The following is a 14,570-nucleotide window of genomic DNA, read 5'->3' as shown; positions in this document are numbered from 1 at the left end:
GGTTATCTAATTTCTCATTTCAAAAAATGAGAAATTGAAAAATTACGTACTTAACCAAATCGTTATTATAACTAATAACGTTAATATAGGTGTAAAAACAAAATAAATGCAGTGCAAATTATACCCATAATAGGTAAAATCAGTAAAAGAAATACTTGGATCTAATCGATTCGTCGAAGTGTTGAAAAGCGGCGAAAGCTGTTCTCAGCGATCAGCGGGCGCGGTTCGCCCGCGGCACCTAACCGTACCCATACTTCTTACCGACTATTACATTCATCTAGCGGGATGCAAATTGAATTATGGGACTTTTTGTGGCCGTTCAATTGTGTTGTACCGAGGCTTTGTTCTTCCGCCGCGCGGCTACGTGACGACGGAACACTCAACACTCGCGCTCGAGCCGCTTGCTGTCTCTCCTCGCCCGCGATTGTTCGCCAACACTTTTCGTGACGCCAAATTATAGTCTTTTGTTTTATTATCTAATTGTTGCTATTGTTATAAGTAAGTAATGGACTTTACCAATGCGGTTCGCGAACATGATTGAAAATATTACTGTTTCGTGCTGTAATACCACAATAGCACGATATCTCAGAGGCTAGAGTGCTAAAATAGATGTATGGATACTGATAATGAAATCATTCCGCGCCATTATAGTACATATATCGAGTCTTGTTCTGTTCTCAATGTGCGTATTATTGGTAGAGTCGTTACATTGTATTAGTTTTTGTGCGTGTAAGGAACCTATATAATTAGCTGCACATAGGCAAGCAAATGAACCCATTTACGCAGAAGAAAATATGGTAGAAACGTTGGTATTTCGTAATTAGTGTAAAACAAAGAGTTGAATGCATAATTGTTCGTTTTTATGAGTCGACTGCTCTATACCGTTGTGTTGTGCGCCGACTCTTTGTGGTTTAGGCCCCGGAGGCCGGTGCGTCGTAATTTTCTCAGCAATTAATATCCTACGCTGTTCAATTAGTTAAATGTAAAAAAATATGAAACAGAAGTTGAAGGAAATTACGAGGCCGCATTTAAAATGGTGCCGAGTTATTATATCAACTGAGACCGGATGAAATGTCAACTAATTGTGATATCTGTTATATATCGACATGTGTCACTGCGGTTTTTATAGAATGTCACATTTTATAAGCTCTTAAAACATTTGTTTTATAACATAATTACTTAAATTGTCATGCATGAGGACACACGCGATTTCAAAGAACTTGTCCCCTTTAGGCTATTGCACGAACGACGAATATATAGCGTAGAATGAAATAAAATAATGGAAAAAGTCACTTGCAAACATATTGAGAGGAACACGTCAAACAATAGTTGTAGCTCTAAGTACAGCAAGGTTAGAATGTAAACTAGTCGAACAAATCAGGGCAGGTCGTAACTAATGGAAAAGCGACTCGCGTGCCCTCCGGGCTATGTTCCAACCATTTTATTTGTTTGTTACTATCGTATAAATGGAGCTAATTATAATAATTTCATTGGAAATTACTGGCATTAAGCTGCTACCAAAAATACGTGAGTTTAACAACTTTTTCCTTTTTTTTCTTGGAACTGTCGGCGGAGAGACGCGGGCCCGACGGCGATGTGCCACGCACGCAATGCGAATGTATTTGCACCGCGACCTTGAATGTGCACGCTCCGAGTCTATTTTAATAGCTTGTTTTATAATAAGGAGGCATTGTACTTGTACACCATGTAATGTAGAGGTACATCCTATAACGACGTCGTCAACTGTTTATGAGCACAAAGCGTAGTAAGAAAGGTTTGCACTCGTGTTTAAATCGTCTCGATATTTTTTAAATAAGGTAATTATATACGTTTAAAATATACAAAAACTACAAAAGTGCCGAGCCATGCAACAGCAATCTGCACATTGTTTAAGTTTCATATTGTAATTACAAAATATCATGTTCTCAAAGTTGGTAACATGCATAGTTCATAGCAAACGTTTGTAAGCTGCACCTCTTGTGTACATACCTGTTATGTTAACATACATTATGTATGTATAGTCATTTGAACACAATCACAAAAGACAGACAAAGGCATCGGAGAAGGGGGTCCCTTGTTTCCATTCGTCGGTCGATTGTTTTTTATCACGCTGGAACTGGTTTTCAAATTGGTGCACCTATTATCTGGTCCCAGCCGGTGAAGGTCGACCGACAATATAACATTTTGGAGCAAATTCTTACACGCAAAATATTACTTGGTCATTTTACTGACATGTTTTGATGTGGCTTTTTAGGGCAGACACGGCAAAATGGTTGGAACTAATTATAACAATAAGCTTGTTAATGTTATATAAAAATTACATCAATTAAAATTTACATCATTTCATATTAACACAAACAAAATAAAAGAATACAATACACGAACCAAATTTTAACAAAAAATAGCGGCTCGTGCGATTATCCTTATAATTTCCATCAAACATACATTAATGTTCTACACAAGTTTGTATGATCCGTGTGTTTTCTGTGTCGGGGCATGAAGGCTTTGCCCGAGGCTTAATGTTCGGACAACTAGTGGGCGCCGCACGCCCGTATCCGACACATTACCACACAATTTCAGCGGCTTATCAAATTTAAAGGCTCACATTACGGCTTAGGCGTTGCTCGTGAATATTAACAAAGCATTAGAAGTTGTATTTTTGAAACTTACACGGTTTATTTTCAGTCTTTAGTATGTTAAATAACCTTTGAAGATCCTATAAAATGCCTCTATATATGGGCGATATACGTTACAGCCTTACAGCGACGACAAAAGCTATTGACGTGTGCGTGGGTGTTATACATATTTTCTGACTAAAGTGGATATATTATTTTACGATAGAGTAAACTATATATTATAAGTTAACGCAATATTTTAAAATTTATTCAAAACGGTGCACGGTGTGGACAAAAACTACGTATCATCCATATTCAAAACCAGCCATAAAAGAGCAAGTAATAGGATATGCAAGGAAATATATCAAAAATATTGTCTTATTAAAAGTCGGCGAGGTTCAATAGAGCATGACAACTTGTATCGGAACAAAAAGCTAAAGTTGGCCGCATATGGCGACGGCAGCACACATGCGCGTCAAAGCCGGACCGCACCGCGTCACTTATTACCTTTTGGGGACGACACGATACCGACATGACGGTGATAATGGACAACTTAGTCTCAAAGCCTCAACGGATATAGTAGCTGCTACTTTCACTGTAACTGAAGACTCTTGTAATAGGCTAAACTATTTGTAACAAAATATTTGTAACTCTTCAAAATACAATAATTGATATCAAATTATATTGATTTGATCTACCAGTCGAAGATTTGACAAACATGGAAGTGCATATTTATTCTACATAGCCTCACAGTCATAGAATTTCTGTTGGTCTCATAACAACAACAACACATTTTACTCTACACTTTTAGCTTGGGTAACGTCTAGTGCAGTGACCGTGTCGGAACCAAACCGTAATGTCAAGAAGAGCCTTCGATAATTTCCATTTAAATAAATAATTTGTTTCGGCTCAATTTGAGCGATCTGCCATGTGGCTTGCGCCTAATGACCTCAGTTAAATAGCGCGGTTTCACGCCTTCACTCACCGACATTCATGTGTTCAAACAGCCCTCGTTCACATACTGTTCAGAAGTTCTTTACATTAATATATATTCACTTCCGTTTTTTGATATACCTAATTAGCTGATTTGTTGAGCGATGGAGGGAGATCGCATAGGACCGAGTAGTTTAGCGGTGGGACACATCAGAAGACTAATAACAATTGAGCAAATACTAGACAAAGATCATGTATGAAGACTTTTTTAGTAAATGTAGAGCAAACTTTATCTATACTAATATTATAAAGCTGAAGAGTTTGTTTGTTTGTTTGTTTGTTTGTTTGTTTGAACGCGCTAATCTCAGGAACTACTGGTCCGATTTGAAAAATTCTTTCATTGATAGATAGCCCATTTATCGAGGAAGGCTATAGGCTATATATCATCACGCTACGACCATTAGGAGCGGATTAGTAACGAAACATGTTACAAAAACGGGGAAAATGATGACTCATTCTCTCTTACGTGACGCAAGCGAAGTTGCGCGGGTCAGCTAGTCATAATTATGTGCACGTTTCTTCCAGAATGCAATACAACGCATTGATCTGCTTCGATAACTTCCGTCTATTAACAATATTGTAAGCATTAGAACAATGTTAAACCAATTACGACACAATTGATAGACAATTACACAGTTGTTAAACTTACATACCTCGCCTGAACTACAACTAAGTATTACTTATAATAACAGTAATCGTTGTTCAGACTCCTAATCATAATATCAGTAGATAAATACTTAGGCTAACACTTTTGCGCAATTTAATCATCGTCCAACGTTCATAAAATAAAAATTCTTATTTAGATGCACACCTACATACACAGACAAACTTTTTATAATTTACTTTAATAATGGTATACATAGATTCTATGAAATCATAAAAATATTAATGAACATCTGATAAAAAGCTAAAAACACGAAAAATCCCGCAGCAAGCGATCTAAGTAACAAAAGTGATCTAATTAACTGTAATTAACCTGCCAGTGAGAGTTTCACACATCAACGAGAGCGTTCGCGTGCAAGACGAACCTTAATGTGGAAATAATGTTCCGAAGTCATTATCTTTTACTTAATTCATACAACTTATTTTTACGACATCATACATCGTTTGGCCTACACTCGGCTTGCACTGAAGTAGACACGCTCTATGCTAAAGCTCACATTATAGGAAGAGCCGATCAATATTCCCCCTCGTAAGTGTCAAGTGACAAATAGCACTGTGAACCCTTTAACGGCTGCGAACGTCGCTGCCATAATTAGCGACAGTGTACCGAGTCGCGGCAAATTATTTTGTAATTTGATGTCATATCCTCGCTTCATTAATTGGATAGAACCGATAAATGAGCGATGATTATTCATTCCTAACAAGCTGCGAATGCAGAAAAATATGTTTTTTACGTAAACGTTTCATCATTTTTATCTTTACATCGAGATATTCTTTTTTAAAATTAAATACATATTCATAGGTATTATTATAGGTATTATAAGTTATAAAATTGAAATAATTAAGTCAACGCTTATGCAATTTGCATCAAATGGATAAAAGTAATTTGTATTGCGACACGACATCAAAGCTAACAATGTGTCATAAATTGTTGGTTCCAAATTAGTTGGTTGCAGTTTACATTAGAATCGATGGGGTGTAGAGGGTGGCGATGCTCGGCTGGAGGCGAGCGAGGCGACGCGCGGCGGCGACACGGCGTACTGTTTCACCCGGAATTAACTCGATAATTCCCTAATTGTGCAATTACCCATTGGCAATTTAGTCTCGGCTTATCGACCCAAATCACATCAATTGCCTCAGAAGTGGGTCGTTCTTAACTTTGTTGCCGTAGGATATTAAAATGATATTCATTGCACTATTTCAGATTTGTATAATAGTTGTTTAAACTTATTTTGGATTGTAGGTTTTACTATACTTATTTATATTTATTGGTAAACTTTTATCAGAACAACATTATTAAAATATGTGTGTTGTAAGTTATTAAGACGATATCTACCCCTCTATCAACTTTATGTATATGTGTATATGTTACTGTAAAAGCCCGAACGGTGGTAAATCCTAAGATTTTCCGGTATAACCTAAAATTTACCAACTCGCAATGGTAAAAGTCCGAACAATTCTTTTATTTCGAACTTTTACCTATATTCACTTGATGATGTCGAGATGTCGCCGGAGCCCCGCTTCGCGGGGCTCCTCCTGCTGGGTGGTTAAAAAAAAATAACCACGAAGGCTAAGGTGGGAGCTTCGCTTCGCTCGCTCCCACCTTAGCCTTCTAACCTAACCTACCCATGTCGCTGTGCTCAAAACTCCTTCTTTATAACTATGTCACAGTATATAATTATACCGTGAAATAGTTAGAAACATAGTTATTTACCGGAAAATCTTAGGATTTGCCACAGTTCGGGCTTTTACAGTAACATATGCATATAATACCCAATCAATATTATTATCGTGTATAATAAGATTGTCTGTCGAATAAAGATTAGTCTCATTATATTCAATAACGTGTTGTCGAAAATATATTAGCTCATAAGTATAGTTATGAATTTTATGAAATACAATTTTGTGTATAACGACTTCACGATCATGTTAATAACACGTCGAGAGCTAAGCGTTTCGGTTGAATATTCATTTCGGTTCATCATAATTTCGGTAGATAATTTTAAATTATCCAATCTGCGCGAAGCCGCGGCCATTTCTCTGACCATGGGATACGTTAGCCTTCAGTTGCCACGATTTATTGCTTCACACGTTAATTTGATAATGCTGCTCTTTATATTTACAGTACATGTTATACAATTTCTGTTACAGTTAATACTCCAAATAATAAAGCTTCAATACACACGTAAACATTTTTTAATATTGTATAACGTAACTTCAGTATGACGTGTATATTTCCTAATATCTAAGTCGCATTATTAAGTAATCCGATACGCTTAGTCATTGATACATCCGGTCGCCTTTCGAAATATATGTAGAGCAATGAGAGCAAAGCTTGGTTTCAACAACTATGTTTGTGCGTGTACCTGCTTTGAACCATAATTGGGTAAATCTTTTGACAAGCACGTCAACTCTAGAGCCGTAGAAATACCGGAAGACAATTATCAAAATGTAGAGTCGATTTGTTCTTCATATTTATGTACTAAGATCTCTGCATAATTCGCTTAATCGCATTTCAGATTCGTTTCCTACTAATTAAAATGTTTTTAAACAAACATTTTGCTGAAGGTTGTGTGTAGTTGAAGGCGTTTTTACATTGAAGGAGGTTATAAATACCATTTAGGTAATTAACGTAATTATACAGGCTTGAAGATATTGTTTGTCGATAGTCAAATTGGACCTTGAAAGTACTACCGATAAATAAGTAGTTAAGATATTAAAACTAGATAGGAACAGAGTTACACGTCATGTAAACGATTAACATCACCTCACATGCATGGTAATGCATGACAAGATCATCTTAGCATAATGGTAAACACTTCATATATTATACTGGTTTTTAAATACTACTATTTACTGAAAAAATAAAATACTTGATAATGAGGCCCAATGTAGACACAGGCTCTTGATATGTAACCGCATAAACTTTATAAATTTTTAATATTTTGTTTTTCAAAAAGGGCTATCTCGAAACAGAAAAAAACCTAATCTACCAAAAGTCACCTTTATCCTCGATCGAGTACATTTACCCATAATTACAGTAAGACGATGTTGTGAACCGTGTCAGCTGCGAGTGGCTGCGACTACCTGACCTGGTGATACTACAATTTTGTGTTCACATTAGGTAATCTCGTTTTATTTCATCTCATATTTTTTACGACAAAAGATCTTCGTCATTTTTGACAAGGAAAGCCATCAACATTGTATAATGTGGCTGTGGCGCCGGCGAGTCGGGGCTCGGCTGACGCGTCATCTACGCTTTGATCCAATCTCGAGGCGCGTTCGGTTGACGACCAATTACCCGGTATCACTCTGTTTCGGCCTGCGCCCGCGCCCAAATGGAACATAATGCCTAGGGTAATTATGACTACAGCCATCTCGCCGCTCGCTGTACAATCAATTCAAACCATTCGTCGCCTAATACCTATTATCTATAATTCGAAATAGATTTCAGATTGGTGTCGATTTTATACCTTTTATTTTCAATAGCGACATTCACGAAATCGAATTGTCGAATCAATTTGAGCGTCATTACGGTCTTTGGCGTTTCTGTTGAGACCGACTCTATCACGAGCAATTTTAAGCTCATATAACATTTCTGTGAGCCCAATTTCGGTGAAAAAGAGTTGCTTGGCGACAAAATTTCACAAAATATAGTAAAATTAAAATTAAAATGATTGTGAGGTACAGTTGTAGATCAAGACAACAAACATAATAATTCTGTAATTGAGAGCAAATAATAATTCGTGAAGGTAATGTGCTCGTACACTGGGGACGTAAGTGCGGCCGCAATTTGGCGGAGTTTTATTATTTTTTTATGGTAATTGTAATTGTCGAGTTAATTGAGAGCGCAGCCATATTTACAACTCAGCTCCGTAGATCTTGACGTTTGATAGCGCATGGGCCGCCCCCATTATTTCTATTTACTAGAATGCCGCCGCTCGCCTACAACGGTAGGTATTAATAATACGTCGTGAGCTGTAATTATAACTATACATAATACATCTGCGAGTACCAACCATTAGAAAGAATAGACTAAGCTCTCGTACTTTCGTAGCAATCAATGCAGAGACTCTAATCTTTTAAAATAATGTAAATAGGTAGTCTAATGTTTAGATAGTGTAATATAAAATGAACACATTAAAAATCTCTACAAGCGAAAAATCGCGTGAAGGTAGGTATTAAATAAAAAATAGTGTGATGAATTATGAAGACCTATTTAGGGGTGGGCTTATACTCGTTATACTCGAACCTAATGAATGAACATATTTTTTAAGTATAATATGAACTTAAAGGTATCACAATCAACAATAAGGGCTAGTACACACCACGGCGCAACAGCTGCGCCAATCACAATAAACAGGGCGTGGTCGTACACCCTCCCTCAGCCCGCGCCTCACCTAACCCCTCCCCTCTCACCGCTCGGCCCCGTGTCGTGATCCCCGAATTATATTATTGCATACAATGGAACTTTTTTATCAAGCCATTGTGTCTCACATGGGGTGAAATATCCGGCCGGATGCTCTTATGGATCTCACCTTTATTTAGCAAAAAGAACATCAACGAACGGATTATTATTCTTTGAGATCGCGCTTGTGATGTTGAGTATAGGTATAATATTGAAACTATCGTTTTTAGATAGGTATGATGAGATATTATAATGATTTTAACAATCAGTGAATGAAACCTAAATACTTATAGCAAAACAGATAAAAGTAATACGCTCAATATCAATAAAGTTTAGAGCTAAGTTTTACGACATCCAGTGACGGTGTAGGCTGCATTATTAATTACAACGTCCCGCGGCTGTGCGGTAGCGGCAGGGAGCTGTCACCGCGTCCGCCTAATTGTAAATACACTACCTAAGCTCCTCATAATTTATTTTTATTATTTCTTTAGCCTCGAGGCACCACCGGCACCACAATATCAGTTCACAAATAAATAAGGCTATAAATCTGATTTGACACTTCTACCGATTCCCACGACTAAAACACAGACGCATAATTAAACCCCAATATAAAATATTAGCTTTTTATTCAAAATGATTAACTATTCATTTTCTGTCGTTCCAGGAACACCCGAGCTTACGCGGTACGCCTCTGGCGATGCTGGCGGCCCAGTGCAACAAACTGTCCAGTAAATCGCCTCCACCGCTGGCGGACGCCGCCGTGGGCAAGGGCTTCCACCCGTGGAAGAAGAGTCCCGGCGCGCATTCTCCGCCCGGTGCCGGTGTCACGCCGCGCTCACAGCCGCCCGCTTGCAGTCCGTATGGACGTGCACCCACGTCATGTGCAGCCGCGCCCTCGTACGGCAATGATCTCTATTTCCCGTCATCGGGAGACCAACTCCTAGGCAAAAGTGAATCCAGTGCAAGTCTCGGTTCCATGTATTCACGTCATCCCTATGAATCTTGGCCGTTCAATGTAGGAGGTGGTGGAGGCAGTGGAGCTTTAAAGGCAGCTGAAATGGGTGGCGTCAGCGCCGTCGGAAGCACATGGTGGGATGTACACAGCGGATGGCTCGACGTCGGCGGACAGATGGCAAATTACGCCGGCCAGGATTACTCACAGCTCACACACTCACTTTCGGGTGGCGCACATTTATTACCACCCGCACCGCACCTACTACAGGACGCTTATAAGTCTGTACTGCCTACACAAGGATCTTTTGGACTGCACGCTCCAGGTTCCCCGGCCCCACCTGCACAAGCACCTTCGCCGAGGTCACAGCGACGCTACGCTGGACGAGCCACCTGCGACTGCCCTAACTGCCAGGAGGCGGAAAGGCTCGGACCGGCAGGCGCACACCTTCGTAAGAAAAACATACACAGCTGTCATATACCCGGCTGCGGTAAAGTTTACGGCAAAACGTCCCACCTGAAAGCACACTTACGCTGGCACACTGGTGAACGGCCTTTCGTTTGCAATTGGCTGTTTTGTGGCAAGAGATTTACTCGGTCCGATGAACTACAACGACACCTAAGAACACATACTGGGGAGAAAAGATTCGCGTGTCCAGTGTGCAATAAAAGATTCATGAGGTCAGATCACCTAGCGAAGCACGTGAAGACTCACAACGGTGGCAAGAAGGGCAGCTCAGAGTCGTGCTCGGACTCGGAGGAGAACAGCCAGGGCGAGGGCGGCGCGGGCGGTCGGTCGCCGGAGCACCCGCTCGACGTGAAGCCGAGCCCGCTAGTGTGACGGGGGCGCGCGGCGCTCGCCGGGCCGCACCACGGGCCGCTCCTGTGATGCCGCGCGAGCAGCCGCCCGCACGCCGCCCTGTACATACCACATATCACTACACTGTAACATAGACACACGTGTAACTATAGACAATGTGCCCGCGCCGCTTCACGCGTACGTGTATGTATTTGTTGTGAGACTTAAAGTGTTGTACAGTATAGATACTATTACTAAATAATTATCTCATATTATAGCTAGATATTGTATGTTAAATTAGTTTAAGTAGATACACTCTTTAGTCCAAAATTGCAGATATAATTTATTTTAACAATACCTCAGCATGTTTCAAAAAGATTGTTTATTTATTGTACAGACCTAAGACATGTAAAAGTCATTGTGCTCATAAACAAACATAATATATGTAGTCGGAAAGTGAAATTGATGATGATTTTAAACTACTACAACATACAAGTATGCTATATTGGTAGTACTACATACTATGTGATGTTGTTTTTATCATCACTGAAATGGTATTGCAATCTATAATTAAATGCATATTTAACTTTTAAGAAGCTAATAAAATAACAAAAGAATGTTAAAAGGAACACATATCCTGACCATTATTGTTTATGAGCATAATAAATATAAAAGTAAACTGTAGATTAATGAAAATAATAACAAATTATTGTGTTGCATAACATTCTTAATCTGTCTGTAATATTTGCCCATTACGGGAAAAATATGTTTCTCAAAATATTTTCCTTCTATCGTCTCATGCGCCCGCGCAAGTCGATACTGAAGACTATTGGTGATAATTGTTAGCTTGACAACTATAATTGTAAAATTTATAATATAATGTATATTGTACAAAATTGTGCGAATTAAAAAATGCCTGAAATTGATTTTATAAAAATTGAATATATTTTTCCGAGTGGATATCTGCATTTTTATTTCAAAGCCCAAAAATTGCATACATTTTTCTTATCATCATATTACAACAAGTACCAATTTCCCTTAAACGATTTTCATGCATGACAAACTAACCCCCGGTTTCTGAGGTACTTACATTTAGCGGTAGTTTATCTATTTAATAGCATTTAAGCTCAGTTTGAATGGATAAACTACCGCTAAATGTGCCTCAGAAACCGGGCATAAGTATGGCATTATAAAAGAATGAGTAGCAAAAACAGTAATCTGTTACAGAAAACATTCGAAAAATACAAACACAAAAAATCAAAGATCCACAAAACAAAAAATAAGAGACAACTAATGAGGTAGCTTATTTTATTGAATAACACATTAAAAAGAGCTTCGAAACTAAACAAACAGTAAGCCATTTGATACCCTCTACTGACATCTACTGTTTTAATCAACATGAACCCACAAATGAATTTTGCACAAGTACTCATATAAATGAAAATGTCTTCGAACCCATACAAAATTAATTTGATTCAGACTTTATTACAAGGGAATAAGAGAACTCTTGGTCTGACGATTGACGTGGTGATTACGACATTTTTGGTTAAGAGTAATTTGGGACGCAAAGAGGGCGACGTTCGTCGTAAAAAGCGAATTGAAACCACAAATGACGAGGGGAGCATAGTAAAGATAACAACACATTGAGCTTACACTACGCTATCAAAACTAACACCGTATTACTGAGTACCTATGAATGGAGCAGCTGGTAAGTTGAACTTTAACATACGCCAAGGGAAAAGGTCTGCGGACGGGCTCTGATCGGCAGATCGATCGACTGAAAGGGGCAAACTAATTTTTAGGACCATTGAGCCCATAACGTAATCAATACAGTGTACTATTGCATCTGTATAAACATTAATCCTCCCGTAAAACGAATAGCAGCGGATGTTTTATCACTTTCGATGTAGTGGCGTAAGCTACAGCTGTATGTGTATTAAGTGTCGCCTCTGCGGGTGGGCGCTCGTGCCGTAAAAACCGAGCTCATCTCCAACACGGGTACATTACACCGCAGAGCGCCGGCCTAGCACAATCTGCGTTTTATTAATGACGACACTACGGTGGTCCCGCACTTCTAGCACAATCATGTGTCAAACACGAGGCTACTGTTTTCATTCAGTTTATCTGATTACTTTTACGTTGATGGGTGTATTAACTTTACAAAGGAGAGATAACTTTGTTGCATAATCAAGATGCGACCACTTTTTTCGTAATTTCTTCAGTCTATGAAGACTATAGGCCATAGGGTATCTGGATAAAAAAACAGTTTATTGATTGGACTATCTTTACCTGGCTCTATCTGAACGTATGAAATTGCATACTACATTCTTGTGACTTAAACCACAAATAATAATTACTTCATCGAATCGAAACTAAGAAGGTTTTCATAAGCACTCTCATAATCTGTTCGAAATCATCAAACCAAACTCAATTTACCGATTCTATTAAATAGATACCAGCAGGGTCTAAACAGATACAAGTAAATACATTAAAGTCAATACTAACAGAATTACAAGAAGCGGGCTTACATCTGATTAAACATGAGATTATACAATTAATCAAGTATAAATGATCTCTATAATCACATAACGTTGGCCGTTACCGTCGGGAGACTTCGTAATCAAATTGAATCCTACCCTTATGCCCTTTCACACAGATTTATCGGCCCTAACCGAATTATGCGTAAACTGATTGAAACGAGGGAGGGCTTGTTAACTGTTTTATATTCTAGAGGAGTACTGTCCCCAGTCTGGGAAGTACAGTCACAATATTTGCACAAATATAAGTAAGTGTGTTATAATTCGCCGACAAAATGACAGATGAATTGATTTTTTACTAGTTTGAACACTGTTTTAAGTAGAGATTGTTCCATAAATTATATGTAATATACTCGTATATAGTAGCCTCTATAAAAAACTTAAACTAATGGTATTTAAAAGCAGTAGACTTCATAATGCACCTAGTCGAGGGCTTGGTTTGAGAATTTCGTTCGACTCGTTTGCGTAGTAGCTTTGATAAAGCCTTTGTAGGTATACAAAGTAGTGACTGTGAGACGAGAACCAAAGTCAAAAATACCATCGCAAAACAATATCTGTATTTCGAGTGTGCATTGCGCAATTCTAGGTAGGTATATTGATTTATCAATTTAGGTTGTAATACATAAGCTATAAGTGTTAATTGAAGTTTCTTACATCTTCATCGTTAGTGTAGATCAATACATGTAGAGTCTTCTCTGCTGCAAGGAAATTTTAAATTACAAACACTGTAGGCCAGCTTGAATTTAAGCCATTAAAATTACATATAGAATATATGTAATTTTAATGGCTTTCAAGTCGTAGCTTAAACTCACTAAACATGCTAATAACATATTTATTCCTCACAAAATATCCTTTCAGTCTCGCAAACTGACAAGAGCGAGGTTGTTTACACTTTGTATTGATTTATGTTTCCTAAAGACAGGTGCTTTGACTTAGTTTAGTTGTCTCTTCGAAACGTTCCGAATACTTACCTTTTGCTTTGGACGTTCAAGATCCTTTGAGCGTTTATGTCGCTCGGATTTCAGTACTGTCGGGACATCTTTTGAACACACCTGTAAAAGCTGAATTTCAGTTACTATTATATTATTATGTATCTCGCCACAACTAAAGGTACGTTTAATAGCTTACGGATAAACATCGATAGCATATTGTCTTACTGGACATTATAAATGATATACGTGTACAAAATGGCGTGTCAATTTATTTAACTTAAGCTGATCTGACGTGAATGTTATATAGAATAACGTTTAATAAAGATGTAAATGGAAAAGGGCTGTTTGTATTATTATTTTTAATGAATACCATTTTACTTCTACTAATATTTCAAAAGATATGATATCAGCTTGTCATCCTTTCTCTCCTTTATCGAGTTTACTGTTAATTTCATATAAATCATCGATATGTGGATGATATTATTTATCGATATAAGATTGATACGATCAATATAAACGCACGCCATAATTATTAGGTAGTAGTTCTTCAATTAATAACACAACTATCATCAATATATTTTATGCTCGCAAAGATAGCCTCTGAATCCGAAACCCTATTTAAATCATTTAAGTATTAAATAACTTAAAACAGTCTTCAATTTATCAAGAAGT

At 38.0% G+C, this 14,570-nt stretch overlaps 1 protein-coding gene across 5 annotated transcripts in view; it reads left to right on the top strand.

The window, feature by feature from the left end:
• The window catches only part of Sp1 (transcription factor Sp8), a 68,586-nt gene extending 57,203 nt beyond the window's left edge, over positions 1–11,383 (top strand). For all 5 annotated transcript variants that reach the window (XM_076113276.1, XM_076113273.1, XM_076113275.1 and 2 more), the window contains one exon: positions 9,344–11,383. In XM_076113276.1, the coding sequence (XP_075969391.1) occupies positions 9,344–10,471 (1,128 nt within the window). In that variant the 3' untranslated portion in view covers positions 10,472–11,383. The remainder of the gene's footprint in view (positions 1–9,343) is intronic.
• Positions 11,384–14,570: the final 3,187 nt, after the last annotated feature.

Source organism: Anticarsia gemmatalis, chromosome 4 (assembly GCF_050436995.1).
Source record: "Anticarsia gemmatalis isolate Benzon Research Colony breed Stoneville strain chromosome 4, ilAntGemm2 primary, whole genome shotgun sequence".
Lineage (NCBI taxonomy): Eukaryota > Metazoa > Arthropoda > Insecta > Lepidoptera > Erebidae > Anticarsia > Anticarsia gemmatalis.
Note: the sequence above shows the minus strand (reverse complement) of the source record. Positions and strands in the feature narration are given on the sequence as shown.